Source organism: Microplitis mediator, chromosome 11, assembly GCF_029852145.1.
Source record: "Microplitis mediator isolate UGA2020A chromosome 11, iyMicMedi2.1, whole genome shotgun sequence".
In the NCBI taxonomy this organism is placed as follows: Eukaryota; Metazoa; Arthropoda; class Insecta; order Hymenoptera; family Braconidae; genus Microplitis; species Microplitis mediator.
Genome location: NC_079979.1, coordinates 13,059,299 through 13,076,392, shown reverse-complemented (window position 1 = coordinate 13,076,392; position 17,094 = coordinate 13,059,299). Strand labels below are relative to the sequence as shown.

Here is a 17,094-nt window from a genome sequence, read left to right as displayed (position 1 = left end):
ATATCTTTAAAACATTCCGTGGAGTAGTTTTCTTCAAAAAATTCTCAAAAATAATCTTTTGTTCGAGCGATCACACTAGTGGTCCCCCTTCATGGCACTCTGACTCCTGAAAGTAAGGAAATACGTCTTCCCATAGATAAATTTTTTTGAATTTAATGCGTGGGAAGATCAGTTGGAAACAATTTCCCTTTCATCTAGCAATCGAATTGTTAAAATTTAGTTATCATTGTCATTATTTACGCCTTGATCATTTATTTTCAAATTTCAATATAAATTTATTAATAAAATCACAATGATAGTCAACAGGTTATTTATTACAATAAATGGTAAGTAAAACAGTTTAGTATTTAAAAATTTAATACTAAAAATCGAAGTTTTTTTTTTATTAAATGAAAATTTATTAACTTAGTGAAATACGAAGTGTGAAAAATTAGTTTTTATATGAATTGAAAAAAATATAAGACAATGAAATGACGAACCAAGTATAATTATATTCTTTTACATAAGCATTATTATTTTTAAAAAAAAGTGTGTTTATGTAAGTTTTTTTTATTATAGTTATTCTTTCATTGATTCTTCGGTGGGAGCCGCATTTTGATTTTGGTTGTATTCATTGCCCTTCTTTTTGCTGCCCGAAACAATATCATCTATTCTCAACAGCAAAATAGCTGTCTCAATAGCTGTTTTATAAGTTTGCAATTTAACACTCAATGGATCCCAAATGCCTCGTACTTTCATGTCGACAATTTCACCGGTTTCACCATCAATACCCCACGTATTACCTTCAGTTGCGTGTTTAGCACGTAATGCAGTTAATGTACGAATAATATTAGCACCGCAGTTCTGAGCTAATGTTTTCGGAATAATATCTAAAGCTTGTGATAATGCTTTGTAAGGCCATTGTTCAACACCAGCTATTCCAGCAGCTTTCTCCATTAAAAGTTTTGAAACTGACATCTCAGTAGCACCACCACCTGGTACTAATTTAGGTTCCAGCAATAAATTACGAGCAACGTGAAGAGCATCTTGTAAATTTCTTTCAGTTTCATTCAAAACATCTTTACTTGCTCCACGCAATACTATTGTACATGCTTTTGGATTAATACATTCAGTAATAAAACAGAAATAGTCATCGCCGAATTTTTTAATCTCAAAAAGTCCAGCACCAGTACCAACATCATCTTCACGAAGCTCTTCAGTACGATTGACGATTGTCGCACCACATGCTCGTGCAATTCTATTATTGTCTGATTTACGAACACGACGAACTGCTGAAATTCCAGCTTTCAACAAAAAATGTGAAGCAAGATCAGCAACACCTTTTTCAGTTATTACGACATCTGGTTTAACAGCAATTATATCTTCGCAAACTTTTTTGATATGCTCTTCCTCTAGCTCCAAAACACGGGTAAAATCAGTATCTTTCATAATCTCAACATTGGTTTGCGATTCACCTTTTTTGTACTCCAAATTACAATCAAGAAGAACAATCCGTGGATTTTTTATGCATCGCTTCATTTTAGGATGAGTGACGTCTTTGTTCAGCATAACTCCTTTAAGAACATGACTTTCTTCAATACTACCTCCAGGAATTTTTTCTACTTTAGCATAACGTTTTATATCTATTTCACGGCGTCCATTTTCTTCAAGTAAGACTGTATGGACAGCATCCAAAGCAATTTGACACGCTAAATCAGACCAGCGTCCAATAAATTTAGTACCAACGCACGATTTAACAACTTCGACTAATTTATTGCGATCATTACAGTCAAGTTCAACGCTAATTTTATCCTGTAAAATTTCAACCGTGTCTTCTAAAAGTTGTCTGTAAGCTCTTATGATAACAGTTGGATGCATTCCTTGTTCTAAAAATGCTTCAGCTCTTGCCAAACTTTCTCCAGCAAGAACAGTTACTGATGTTGTTCCATCTCCGACTTCTTCATCTTGGGTTCTAGCGATTTCAATCATTGATTTACCAGCTGGATGTTGAACAGTAATTTCACGTAAAATAGCATTTCCATCATTGGTCATCACTATTCCACCAGTTGGATCCATTAACATTTTCAACATTGCTTGTGGTCCAAGACAAGTTCTAATGACATCAGCAACGGCCTGAAAAAAAAAAATAATTATCAAGATGTTCATCATAAATAAGTAATTTTTTACTCATAATTAAATAAATTCAAGTTTTTAAGATTCTATATTTAATTTCTTCTTTTTTCAGCAAATCAATTGCAAAAAAAAAAAAAAAACAAAATGCATAAATAGAAAATTTAAAAAACCATAGGTGCAATTTTTTCAAATATTATTTTTTTACAATTCTGTTATGAAAAAAATCCAAAAATTTTTAGACGCCGGCGAACTCCAGTATCATGCCTATTAAACACATTGTGCGATTTGGATTGTTGAAATTTTTTCAAAAACATCATTGAATTTTACCTGTAATGAAGTCTGATATTTTTAATGCAAACAAAAAAAGAGATTAAATTAAATTGAATCAATCTTCTATAATCAAAAAAATATATACAATCCAACATACGTAGAACTATAAAATAAGAGACCCAGCACCTGATCGAGTACTAAGTGTTTTACTTTACTTATCCAAAACTACATATTCAGGTTGACCACAAATCGGGAATGACGGGGAATTATCAGGGAATTCAATGCAACCGGGTTATATCATGGAAATGTCAGGGAATTTTAAGAAGTATCCGGGTATTTAATTGCAACACTTGAAAATTTTTCAATAATACGCTAGTCACAAAAACTAAAAGATATTGAAAAAATTTTAAATCTATACGTGATTTTCAACATGCTGTAACTCACAGGAAAATGGTTATACAACAAAAATAAAGAAGGCAAATTGTAACTTTAAGTGCCTAGTTTTCTGATCTGGTCTTGAAATTTTTTTATTGTGCACGGTCCCGGAATAATTCTAAGAAAACCATCGAAAAAAAAGTTTCCCGAATTTTTTTTCAACTTAGAAACGGTCTACAGGCTTAAGTAAATTTTTTTCGATAATTGTGATTGATTTTTAATTGTTCTGGAATCGTGCATAATAAAAATTTCAAGATTTTTTTTCTAACTGCTTCATTTTTTCGCTATTGAAATTAATTTATACTGATTTTTTTTCAAATCGTATTACAATCGCATTTACGTCGCACCACTTTTTGAACATTTTTCACAGAAAAAAAAATTTATCGGATTTTTTCAGTCAAAAAACAAAGAAAGTAAAAATTTTTCTAGCTTTGAGATGAAATTTCCTGACTTTTCCAGTATATTTATCATTCCCTGACATTTCCAGGTTTTCCAGAAATATGGTCACTATGATTATATATATACAAGCTGATCCAGAATTAGTTTTACACCGGTGAAAGTTAGATTGAGGAGATAATTCTGAGCAGAAAGTTCCTGAACAATATTTCTTAATTTTGAATATCGTTGGAGTTATTAAATATTTAAAGTGGCCAATCAGAAATGAGCTTTAGAAATAGAAAAAAATATAAAAGAATAAATAATAAGTTTTGCAGTGTTGCAAGTAGCCAAGTTCACATCTAATTTTTTTTATATAGGACTTAATTCTAATGTAAATAGTCATTAATTTTGAAACATTGGAATTGACAAATAGCATATGTAATTATCCAGACGAAATTCGAGACTAAAACCAAGAAAAAAAATTTGAGACTAAAACCAAGACAGCAACCACGACTTAATCCAAGACTAAAATCAAAACATTATTTTAGACAAAAAATTAGAAAAAAAAACGTGAAATTGAAATAAAAACCAAATTTAAGACTTAAATCAAGACAAAATCCTGGACAAAACTCAAGACTCAAACCAAGACGAATCTCGAGACTAAAACCAAGACAATATTTTAGACAAAAAATTCAAGAGAAACGGTAAATTGAAATCGAAACTAAATTCAAGACTTAAATTAAGACGGAACCCGAGACAAATCCTAGACAAAAATCAAGACAAAATTCAAGTCTCAAACCGAGACAAAATTCGAGACTGCCCTAGTAGCAATTCGGTAAAAGGCTTGTGCCAGCATGGATCAAGATACTTTAGAAAGATTTTAGATCAAGAATTGTACAAGAATTGGTCCAGATTCTTGACCAAGATTATTGGTCAAGACTTGAGTTTGACTGTGGTCAGAATTTGAAACTTCCAAAATTTTTCAAGTGTTAAAAAATTCTGGAAATCAATTTTTCTAGGCATTACTACAAACTCAATGCGTAATTGTAAAAAAATAACATTTTTAAACTTGTTGACTAGACTATAAATGAAAACCACTGCAATACTATACTTTTCACATTTGCGTTTCTCGCGCAAGTCTATGTCAAGACTCTGGTCAAATTCTGGTCACAGACTGGCCTAAGTCTGCCACCAGTCTGGATAAAGAATCTCGATCAAGTGTCTTGGTCAAGAATTGTCCAATTCTTCACAAAGTGCTTCTCCAAATATCTTACCAAAGAATCTTGCCCAATTCTATTAATTCATAGAATTAAATTCTATGCCTAACTTATTATTTATTCGTTTGTATTTTTTTCTATTTCTAAAGCTCGTTTCTGATTGGCCACTTTGACTATTTAACAACTCCCACAATATTCGAAATTAAGAAACATTGTTCAGGAACTTTATGCTCAGAATTATCCCTTCAATCTTACCGGTGTAAAACTAATTTTGGATCACCCTGTATATTATCGATAATTCTACCTAGAGGTGCATATTATTTAATTTATTCCATCATAAATAATTTATGGCATTATTCCCATAAAAGGTCATACATGATTCCCGCACGAAATTGTTTCATTTCAGAAACTTCGTTCTGATTTTCAATAAAAAAATTTATAGTAAAATTTTTAAATGGCTTTTTTTACAAATATTTTTAGTATGGTCGGCACGTGGGAGTATCACCCCTGTGAGGTCAGGACCGGCACATTTCCTTATAAGGAAAAAGCAATTAATTTTATGAAATGTTATTTAATTATTCTCACCTTGGCTGCTTGAATATTTTCTTTTTGGACTCTTTTACCAGAATCACGTTTTGTATTTTGGCCTGAAATTATTAAAAAAGACGACATGATTTTAGGTTAATATATTAATTTACTAAAATATTCGGCGTGCAAACAAAAAAGTATCAAATATATATTTTATCGTTTACTTACTTAAAACCAAAAAAGGCGCAGAACCTGGACCCATCATTTTTGTTTATAATGGATTTCAACTGTTTTAACTATAAATTAGGAATTTATATGACAATAAAATTCAAGTTAGATAGAAAAAGGTGGAAAACAGTTAATAATGGATACGGAAAAAAACTGATCGTTCAACTTTCGCTTTCGCAGCAATCAGGACAGGCTTAGCAACAGAGGATCAAACCACTCAAAATCTACTGTATCAACTGGCGGTAATATTTGAAATTACCCGAGAAAAATATAATTAAAATTTATTATTATTTCCTAACCAAAAATAAGTATAAGTGTTGATATCTTTGTTATTTATTTACGACGTATATTATATTAAATAATAAATAATGTAAAAATAAATTTAATAATTACTAAGTTATTTTTACGTATAAAATTTTTTTTAATTTTGGTTTCCGTTGGAAAATAAACTAACCAGCCTGTAGGATTATTACATAAATATATCAAAATAGGTTATTTTGTGGTTAGATTTGTTATCTGTAATATTTATAAATGATTTAAATAATTAATGCAAAAGTGTGTTGGTTTAAAAATAAATAAACCAGCAAGATTTAATAGCTAAAATTGTTTTTAAATAATATGAACCGTTTGGATGAGGCATCTAGTTTTATAAAAGGTCGAAAACCATCTTTTATTGGAATGAACGGTAACCTTTTTTGTTTATTTTATTTAATTATTTATTAATTATAATACTAAAGTTAATGAGTGTAAATGTAGCAGACATCAGACAAATTTAAAATTATAAATAAATAGAGTAGATAATTTTAAAAATAATATTTATAAAAAATCCACTTATTAATTTGAAAATTTTTTAAATGTGCAGTTTTAAAAAATTTTATTTTATCAATTATGTACTATATTTATTAATAATTGTAAATTTGTCTGATGTCTGCTACATTCACACTCATAAATTCTTAATCGTCTGTTAAGTTCAGGATCATTATTAATTAAGTATTTTAATATTTCTTTCTATTACATTTATCAGGTGGACCAGAAACAGATGAACAGCAACGTGTACGTTTTCAAGTTGAATTGGAGTTCGTACAATGTTTGGCTAATCCGAATTATTTGAATTGTAAGTTTTCTTATTTTATTTATTTTGTGGCAAAACACTAAACTGGATGGTGACAAAACATCCTGAATTAAAAATTAGGCTTTTTTAAAATTTATTTAAGGGAAAGTGGATCAAAGTGAGACACAATTTTTTTGAAATTAAATTTTATTTAAAGTAGAAAAAACGTGGTGATTTGTCCGGCCCAAATAGTACGAGAATTTCGAAATTTGTACCACAAAAAACATTCTTTCGTGTTTATCTGAGTTATTTTATTACAAATTAACACAAAAGCTTATTCCAGGGTAAAGTCAGTTTTTAAAAATGCTTTTTTTTTTTTAATTAATTTTTAAAATAAATAATCTGTAACTATCTAATCTGAATATGGATAGTTAATTTATTTTACATTATTGTTTTTACTTTTAACACAGAATTTAATTTTTTTCTATACAAGAATTACTATCACATTATTTTGAATTTTGTAGTAAATCGAAAAAAATTTTTTTTAGTAAAAATTCATGATCCCAAAGCTAGCAGACAATTAACAATTTTCAGATTTTTTTCTTAATTCAATTTGAAGAAAAGAAAAAATTAAACATGTGCACATGGAAAAAATTTAAAAAGCTCTAGGTGTAATTTTTAAATTAAAAAATTATTAGATGTCAACTATTTTAAGTATCGTAAAAATTATAAAATGATCGTACTGCGGTAGTAAATTTTCTTTGTCAAAAAACTGAGTCTTATTTTGCTCAACTACCTCTATGTACTTTAATTCGTACTCAATAATTTTCATGCGGATAAAATCTTAAAAAAATACTAGAATATATTTTTTACAAGCGTTTATATGTATTCAATAATTAATAGAACCTAAATTGAAATTTTTTTAAATTTCAAACCGAAAAAGAATCAAATTAATTTTAAAGCATTAAAGTAAGAGACCCACTAGCCAATCAGGGAACTAGTATTCGATCACTCCAAATATTTGTATATCTATTTTTACTAAATTTTACTAAATATTGACATACAAATACATGAGTGATCGGGTACTAGTTCCCTGATGGGATAGTGGGTCTCTTACCCGTGTAAGAAAAATTTTCGTTCATAATGAATTTAGGTCTGAATTTCATGACGAAACAAATATGACTTTCATCATGAATTTACTCCAACTTTTCGTCTCGAAATCAGTACCGATTATAAAATTAATTTATGACGTCTTTGAATTGGACTTGGGATGACTTCGATAGAAACTTGACTGAATTTTTACTGAATTAAACCTTTTGTCAAATTTATCGATTCAGAAATTACCAATAAACTTGTTCTATCAAGTACTTGATTTACGTAAATCAGTTTCGATTGTAAAATTAATTTAGTAAATGAACTTCGGATCACTTGGATTGAAATTTTACTGAGTCATAATTTTGACGTGATTAAAGTTGTTGATACAAATTCATGATGAAAGTCATATTTGTGTCACGTTCTGAGTTTCGAGATTAAATTTATATCTAAATTCATTATGAACAATAATTTTTTTACACGGGCACTTGAGCACTAAGTAATATTGGTATCAAAATAATTGACAAATAAATTTTCTACTTGATAGGGATTAAAAAAAATCAATCAATCCTTCAGCACTTCCGTGTTTTTTAGTATCTCGCTTGGGTGTGTCGTCAACTGATCCCAACAATTTTATACCACGACAAGTGATCTCCACAAATTGATCCCATCGACATTCGGTTTAAAATGATGAATATGAAGCTTTTGAAGATGATGATAATTAAAGTTACAAAAATCTTGATGAAACTGATGAATTAGAAGATCAGTTGTTAACTGGATCTAGTCTGTGGGATCAATTATCGTGTGATCACTTGTCGGGGATCAGTTGCCATGGAACCCTCGCTTGTGTCCTGTGAGCAAAATGCTCATAACGGGAGTGTTGACGGGTTAATTGTGAATTTATATATTAATTAAATATTTAATTGATCAGTTTTAGCACAACGAGGATACTTCAAAGATTCATCATTTGTTAACTACCTTAAATATTTATTATACTGGAAGGAGCCCGAGTACGCGAAATACTTGAAATATCCTATGTGTTTATACTTCCTCGACCTACTTCAATACGAACACTTCAGACGAGAAGTCGTAAACTCACAGTGCACTAAATTCATTGATGACCAACAGATATTACTGTGGCAACACTACACCCGTCGTCGTACAAGATTATTGCAAACAGCTGGCGAACAAACGCAACAGCACAATGTTACACAAAATAATGGAATAGTACAACCTAAAGTTCCCTAATTAATTTTATTATTATTAATTTATAAAAAAAAAAATTTAGAAGAAAAAAAAAACGATGTAAAATAAAATATTTTTTCTTTTTAAATCGCTCAAGTTTTTTGCCATTCATATTTTTTATATTTCTTTATTTAAAAATAGCCCCGATGGCATTCCTCTCGTAGTGCCATCTGCCGCCATCTCAAGCTTTCCATCTTGAGGATGTCCACTATGTACATGCATGCTCTTCTCCTGGTGGTGTACAGGCTACTGGGAACTCCTGCTTCAGTCTGCCAGATATAATCAGGGGTGTTCTTTGCTGCACCAAGTGCCATTTTGTGAGCACTTGTGTATAGACGTTTAAATTCTGGATTTTGTGCCCAGCCCCAAATCTCCACATCGTACATAGCACCCGAGTTGGCCAGCGTGTTGTATAAGAAGAGGCGATCATTTAGTGTGTTTCTTCCGGATCTCTTTATCAATCCTCAGGTGGAATTGAGTACTTGTTGTGCTTTCCCAATATTCCATTTGAATCATTTATTTGAGAAACCCCATAAGTCAAGAAAACAAAATTTTTCAGGAAACACAAAAAACATTTTTTTGGAAAAACTTGACATTAAAATAATAAATAAATAATTGAAGACAATAATGTTAGGGTCTCTGGAAAAGATTCCAACAAGAAAAATTTAATTTTTTAACTGAAACTACTTAAAAAAATTATTTAAAGTTGATTGACTTATGGGGTTTCTCAACCAAACGGAAAAAAAGTTACAAAATCATTGTTTTTTTAAATGTTTCCACTCCATTTATTACACTGATAAAATAAATTATAAAATATGTATTTGAACTCTGAAACTCAGAAATTACAAAAAATTATAATTAATTTAAACATTTTAATTAGTCATACAACAGTCAACAATAAAACAACATTTGAAATTAATTTCCCAAAAAGCGCGAATTTTAATAAAAAAAAAAAAAAAATTATTTCTGTAAAACTAAAACTGCATATGTTTATTTGAGTCATTGACTTATGGGTTTTCTCAATTAAATGAAATTGCTGTCACCCCGTTAATTTTTTTTAAACGCTGATTTGATGCATATTTTGATTGATTTCTATGGAGGGACATCCAAAGAACCCAAATATGAAAAAAACCCAATTTTGTAAAAAACATGACTTATGGGGTTTCTCAAATAAACGATTCAATTATTTAAAAATAATTAATTGATATTTCAAAAATTTTAAATATTCGGCAATGTAACAGTTTAGGTGTCTGTGTTAACAAAAACGCAATAAATTAATTATTAATTAATGAAATTAATAAAAAAAATTTAATATTGAAAATAAAATTCTGAAAAATAATTAAAGGGTTTAATTGTAAGATGGGTCTGCACTTTTTTCTCTATGACACTCAAGTCGACGAACGGTACTGTCCTCGTCGCACTTGCGCAGTAAAAATGGAAATTTTGTCCGCGTTTTTCTCTTAAATAAATGAATGATTTTAAAAAATGAAAATGTAGATTGCTAGACTATGGCTTAATGCATCGAGTCTCGTTCTTAATTTTACATTTAGAAGTTTTGCTTGAAAGAAAAACAAACAAAAATTACTGCAGACTCCCTTAAGTTTTATTAAATTTAAATATTTTTGAATCGGTCTTTAATCGTAATCAGGAATTGTTAAAAAAATTATGATAAACATAAAAAAAAAATTGCGCTCTAAAAAAATTTAATAATTAATTATTATTATGCACTGGAAAAATGAATTTTTCGACGAAAAAAATTTTTTGAATTATGAATTGAAAACAAAAATTATTTTGGGGTAAGAAAAAAATTATTAAGCAAAAAATTACTATTTTTTAGTCCTAAAAAAATTTTTGTTTTCATTTCATAATGCAAAATATTTCTTGCGCCGAGAAATCCTTTTTTATCTGTGTGGTATGACTGCAAAAAATAAAAAAAATTGTTAAATTGTCAAAAAAATTTTATTTAAATTACATTTATAAATATGAACTAACATAAAATTATAATACTTTGGTTACGCAATAAAATTAACTATATACAAATATTTAAAAAAATTAAATAGTATTCCATCAGTACATTTACATCAATATCTTAATGTATAATTTAAATTAATTAATAATAATTAGATCATAAGAGAAATTTAATTTTTATTCTCTGTAAAATTAACAATTATTCCATTACCTGCGTCGACCCAGTCTTCTGAAAAAAGTTTCTCCCTCAAAATCTCTTGCTCCATTATCTTATCTTCACTTCCGGTTACATTTATCTTGTAACTTTTATCACACTTGAGATTATTCATATCTTTGAGATGGTCCGGCAAACAATGATCTATTGTTTCGGGTAAGAGGAAACAAAGTATTGCAGATGCGAGACTAAAACTTCCGATGAAAATTAACGGACCGCTCAAATTATTTACCTGAAATTAATTGATTATTTTTATTAATTTTGTAAATAACTTCAATCATTTAAATTAACTTACTAGTATTAAAATGTAAGGTCCGCTTATACCACCGATTGTTGATATTATTATGAATAATCCAAGACAAGTGCCGCGTATCACAGTAGGAAATAATTCACTTGTGTATAAATAAATTGTTGCAAGTGTACTTAAAGCTGTTACTCTTCCAAATAATAATAAAATTGTTCGAATTAAATCTAAAAAAAAAAGTTTTTTTAATTATACAATTCAATATTTTTTTTTTTTTAATGTCTTCCAAATAATAAAAAAAAAGTTTTTCAAACAATTATCGGATTTGTTTATTCAAATTTAATTTTTGAATAATTTTGTGGACTTTGTAAAAAAAATAATTCAAATTAAAATATCAAAATTTTGAAATTGAATAAAAAAAAACCAGAAAAACTGTAGATTTGAAGAATCGACATGAATCTGTATAAATCAATAGATCTATTGATCTCATCTAGATCTTTTCAGATCTAAAATTTTTTCCGATTTTTTTTTTACAAAATCACGAAATCTGCGACAATTTTAGTTTTGAATTTTTGACATTTTATTGTTATCTTTTAGCTTTGATCTGCAAAGATCTTTACAAATCAAAATAATAAAAAAAAAAAAACAAATCCACATGTAGATTTTTCCAGGAAAATTTTAATTAATTAAAAAAAAATTTTTTTAAATAATTCATGATAATGAAATTAGTCGAAGTCTAATAATTTTTGGATTTTTTTAAAAAATGATAAATTGAAAAAAAAAATATTTGAAAAAATTGCACTAATAATTTTTTTAATTTTCTACATGTGCATATTTTTGGTTTTTTTCTTTTTATAAATTAAATTGTTAAAAATAAAATTCGAAAATTGTTAATTGTCTGCTAACTTCAGAACCACAATATTTCAGACGATTTTTTTCAAAATTCAGTTTGAAAAAAATAAAAAAATAATAATTACCATTCAAAAATACTGTCGTGAAAGGTAAAAATACCAGAACAGCAATCACAAGGCATATAATAAAATTAAATATTTGTAAAATAATAATCGGTAGCCGTCTTCCGTGTTTTGATAGTACAAAGTAAATTCCAATGTAAATAAATAATTCAACTAAAGCATTTATCGTCGAATTAATGTGTCGATGTTGAACGACACTCGGCAGTAGATGAGACATCAAAGAATTCATCGTCGATACTGAGAGCCTGAACAATTTTATTTCAATTAAATTTTCCAATTAATTAAATTTCAAAAATAAATATTTACCATTGACAAGTTATTATACTAATATATTTAATCAGACATCCATTTTTAAATGAGCAAAAATTTTTTTTAACTGGTTTCTCTTCGGGAAGCGATTCGATTATTTCAGTAGACTCTTTCTGTTCGATTACGACCGTTTGCTCATCGAGATCTAATTTATTTTCGATAATTCTTATTTCTGTTGAATTTTCATTGGCGGCTGGTTCGAAAATTTCACTACTGTCTGTATTGGGAATATTCTCAGTAACTTGTATGAATGTTTCTGTTGGGTTCGATAATCGTTTTTCTAAATTCTGAGATATTACTCGTAAGCTTACTGCAATAATTATTTAAATATTAAATTATTCTAAATAAATTATGAGTTAAGAAATAAAAATAATAAAATTGAATTAATAAAATTACTTCGAGAGTTACGGTTTGTTGAAGTTGTGGGTGTAAGCAAATTAACTGCTTCATCTGTGTTACTTTTTTCATTGCTATCACTAAAAATTCGAGACTTCCGGTCAGATTTAACAGGAGTCACATTTTCACTGTCAACTAGTTCTCGTCTTGCTTTGCTCCCAAGACAACAGTTATTATATTTTATTATTTTTTCAAGTGTTATATCTGCTTCTGTTGTTTTATTACGAGCTAGTAACCATCTCGGAGAGTCTGGAATCACCCTAAGAAGTAAAAAATCATTTTTTTGTTCAAATTATTTCAAATTTTTTTTTATAGCTGTGCTTATATCGCTTATATCTTCTAAACTATTAGATGCAGACAAAAAACTTTTAGTACTTTTTTGTAAGAAATTTAATTTCCTACAAAAAAGTATCTGATAAAATTTTTCATAAAAGTGATACTTTAGAAAATACGACTAAAGTTTTAATTAAACTAAGTATTTTGAATATTCGTTATCTGTATTTGCATAATTTCAATCGCGCATATCTTTTACGTTATCAAAAATATGAAAAATTTTGCAGAATACTTTTATTTAAGAAATTAAATTTTCTACAAAAAAGTACTCTGTAAAATTACTCGTAAAGTCGATATTCTAAAAGATATGAGTGATCAAAGTCATAAAAAAATGAAATTATCTAAAAATTAATTACCAAATATAAAGTACAGTGACAGCCGTAGGTACGGAAACAGCTAATTGTAGAATTCTCCAGTCTGGAATAACATAACTAAGTCCAGTAAGTAATAATAATCCTAATGCCCACGCAACACCCATTACCGAAGAGACCAATGTCCTAAACTTTGTTGGAAATAATTCGAGGGCCAAAATGTACGTCGCAGTTTGTAATCCTTGTGCAAAAACTCCCTGGAGCCCTCGGAGAGCTAGAAACACCGGGTAACTCTATTCCAACACAATAATTTTAATTTCAAAATTTTCATTATACATTTTTGGGGCCGTTCATAAAATACGTTCGCACTTACGGGGTGAGGTGTCGCTTACAGTGACAAGATGTGACATGGGAGGTTGAGAGGTCTGAGGAAACGTGACTTCGCAACTCATCGAACAATTTTCCAAATTTATGTATCTGAAGATCGGCACGTTTTTCGCGCAACGAAAATGAAAAAAATTTATGCAATTTGACTGCTTAAGGGTGAGAACGGAAAATTGGGGGTGGCTGCAATTTCAGAAATCTAGATCCAGTAGATTTTTTACTTTTCATTATGTTTTTTTATTTTCGATCCGCGAAAAACGTTCCGATCTTCAGATACATAAAAGTTTTACTGTTAGTTTTTTTGAATTTCATTTTTTTGTTACAATAGAAAGTCATTTGTTTCATATTGGTAAATATATACAAATTTCTATGTATACATTTCTGTCATAATAGGGGGGGGGGGTGGGGAGTCTAAAAGTTAAAAGTTACGTGAACTATTTGATGAACATCCCTTTTAAAAAAAAAAAAATTTGATTTTTACCTGAACTATATAAGTAGCAACAGCCATCGTACCCTGACTGTATAAACAAATCGCTAAAACCGGAAGTCGTCCAATACGATCGACAAGAATACCCGCGATCCATGCGCCAATCGATACACCAACACAATATGCAACAATACTGTATTCTTTTAAATAACTTCGCTCACATATTAATCCCCAATCAGTAACGATACTTTTTTCACCATTTTCTGTTAAAAAATTGTATTCATTTGTCGTACATATTTTCAATGAATTTTCTTTATTTATTTCTCCTAATGTATTATTTACATATGTATTATTAATACATCCGTAAGTTTTGTTTAATCCATCCGATGTCTAGAATAAAAATTGTTTGTTAATTAAAAAAAAAAATTTTTTTATTTTTCATAAATTAAAAAATAAAATTTTTTACCTCGCAGTAAAATTTCGGAGTATAATTATGATAAATAGTTAATGTATGACTCATTGCAACAATAATGTAATTAATACCAAGTAAAAATAATAAAATTATTTGAAAACATCCTACATTTATATCTTCGATAGACATTATTCAAAATCATATGAATTATTTATATTTAACTAAATTTATTTAAATCACTGCACTTGTATTTTTATTTGATGTCAGAAATAATTTTGTTTATTTATTGAGTTAAAAAAATTAATTAATTTTTTTAATTTTTACTCAAGTGATAAATTTTTTATGATGATAAATTTTGAGCGCGAGGAACGAATGTCACGCGGTGGGAGTGAAGAGCGGACTGAATGAGTAGAAGCAGCAGAGTAAGTCTGCGTCCTATTCTTCGAGGACCACAACGGAGGGATTGCCACCCCATTGCGAACGAGGACAGTAAATTAAATATATAAATAAAAAATAACTCCCTCACCCACTTTAATTAATACTCACATGTTCTACATTTCAATCATCGCTCACCTGAATATTTACAATATTTTATTTTTAATTTTATTTAAATATATGATTTTACTGAGAAAAATTTTTTGAAAATTGCTGTCAATTAAAAAAAAACTGTAAACTGAATAATACGAATCAGTTTTGATTTTGAAAAAAAAAAGCTGAAAATTAAAAAAGTTCACGGAAAAAAAAGTAGTAGAAAAATTACAGTTTTAGTGCAAAAACAGGGACTTCGTATAAACAAGTATTATAGTTTTTACTGTAATAATTTAAACTTTTTCTTATAATTTCGAAGTAAAGGGACTTTGCTGATATTTGAAACTGTAATTTTTTCACTACTTTTTTTTCGAGTCGCACACTGAGAAAAAAAAACTTTTTTCAAGTATATAAATGTTTGTACCCTACCGAGAAAATATTTGTTTAATCTTAGCAGAAATGTACTCCGATCAAGTATATTTTCTTAAAATAAGTATAGAAATTTTTAAATCAAGAAAATATTACTCGATTGAAGTACATATTTACTATGATTAAGAATTTTATTTTTTTGTATAGTACCGAGTAAATATTTCTTTAAATGAAGTACTTATACTTGGGAAAAGTTTTTTTTTTTTTTTTTTCAGTGCAGTATTGATGAAAACAAATTCATAAATCACCCGCTAGAAATTCGAATGAAAAAATTATGAGTCAGAAAGTATAAATTTTTAAACAAAAATAAATATAAAATTATGATAAAAAAATAACGAGATGAATGAAAATTATTCTTAAATCATAATGAGGATCAAGTTGATGAATACTTGTAATTTTTATTACATGTCGGCGATGTTCAAAACTTCGAAAAAGTCAAAAAAAGACGTCATTTTTTTATTGAAATTGAAAATTATTTTTTTAAAACCTGAAATTTGAATAATAATCTTACAACTCTCGAAACTAAGTTACACTGAAAAAAAAAAATACTTTTATCAAGAACATTTACTTGATACAAGAACGTATATTCTTGATAATTTTCAAGAATATATAATTTTGTCTCAAGAATTCGTAAAATTGAAGGAAATAATTTTTATTTAATTCAAGTAAAGCTATTCTTTTGTTTACTCATATTATGATATCAAATTCATATAATAATAAAAATAAATTTGATGCTCTTCTCTTAAGAAATTGATAATTAATAATAATAAAATAAATATTTTGAACGGATTTCTTGAACCAAGAAATTCTTGTTTGGAAAATAGTATTTTTTTTTCTCAGTGTACTGTAGTATTTAACAAAAAATTCAAATTTAATTATAACTTAATAATGTAATTAATTATCTAAAAAGTAGATTTTAAATGAGACGAAAAAAAATTACGTTTAAATTTAGTGCTAGTCTAGCAAAGCTCTAACAACTAGCGCCAACCGGACTTCTTTTTGCAGTAGTCTTTATAAAATATATAGAATAGGTCTTTGTATATATGATTAAGACTTCAAATTTTATAACGAACTCTATAAAAAACTTGTACTAGTAACAGCTTTATTTAAATTATATCCAATTTATATCCATGAAATATCAATCAAATTTTTTAAAGTTCGATGAAAATTTTCGAAATTTAAATAAAAATTGTAAGCTCCCAAAAATTTACTGCATTAAATTTTTAATCGGATAAAAATTTCGGTTTGAATTTTAAAAAAATTACTATTTTTTTCTAATAGACTGATTTAAAAAAAAAGCGTGATAACTTTTAGAAGTGTTTGTTCATGGATCGTGATAGGCATTAAATACAAATGCAGATACACGTCGCGTCGCATTTAGTGGCGCAGGTGCAATACAATATAAATATATCTCTATATACATATAAACATTGTATGTGCAGTATTGTAGAAGCGTTGAATAGACGATAGCTCGGTCGAAGAACTCTTGGAATAGTATTTACTAGGTCCATCCTAGACTGTTGCATTAAACTAGTAACTATTATATATTAAACTTGTATATGGATGTTTTACTTTAAATGCTAAAGACCTTTTATTGATCACTACTTTT

The 17,094-nt window shown here is 28.2% G+C and overlaps 3 protein-coding genes across 3 annotated transcripts; 1 reads left to right on the top strand and 2 right to left on the bottom strand.

The window, feature by feature from the left end:
• Positions 1–471: 471 nt before the first annotated feature.
• On the bottom strand, positions 472–5,325 carry LOC130677390 (T-complex protein 1 subunit gamma-like). Its single transcript, XM_057484133.1, has 3 exons — positions 5,169–5,325; positions 4,998–5,059; positions 472–2,112 (listed from the first exon to the last, which is right to left on the bottom strand). The coding sequence occupies exons 1-3, from the start codon at positions 5,203–5,205 to the stop codon at positions 559–561; spliced, it is 1,653 nt and encodes a 550-aa protein (XP_057340116.1). The 5' UTR covers positions 5,206–5,325; the 3' UTR covers positions 472–558.
• A 142-nt stretch (positions 5,326–5,467) lies between these two features.
• On the top strand, positions 5,468–8,637 carry LOC130677391 (mediator of RNA polymerase II transcription subunit 31). Its single transcript, XM_057484134.1, has 3 exons — positions 5,468–5,853; positions 6,193–6,282; positions 8,243–8,637. Exons 1-3 carry the CDS (start codon positions 5,787–5,789, stop codon positions 8,557–8,559), a joined length of 474 nt encoding a protein of 157 aa, XP_057340117.1. The 5' UTR covers positions 5,468–5,786; the 3' UTR covers positions 8,560–8,637.
• Positions 8,638–10,504: 1,867 nt separating this feature from the next.
• Positions 10,505–14,945, bottom strand: LOC130677123 (organic cation transporter protein-like). Its single transcript, XM_057483749.1, has 8 exons — positions 14,583–14,945; positions 14,171–14,506; positions 13,351–13,598; positions 12,662–12,921; positions 12,263–12,575; positions 11,960–12,201; positions 11,034–11,209; positions 10,505–10,970 (listed from the first exon to the last, which is right to left on the bottom strand). The coding sequence occupies exons 1-8, from the start codon at positions 14,715–14,717 to the stop codon at positions 10,695–10,697; spliced, it is 1,986 nt and encodes a 661-aa protein (XP_057339732.1). The 5' UTR covers positions 14,718–14,945; the 3' UTR covers positions 10,505–10,694.
• Between the last annotated feature and the right edge of the window lie 2,149 nt (positions 14,946–17,094).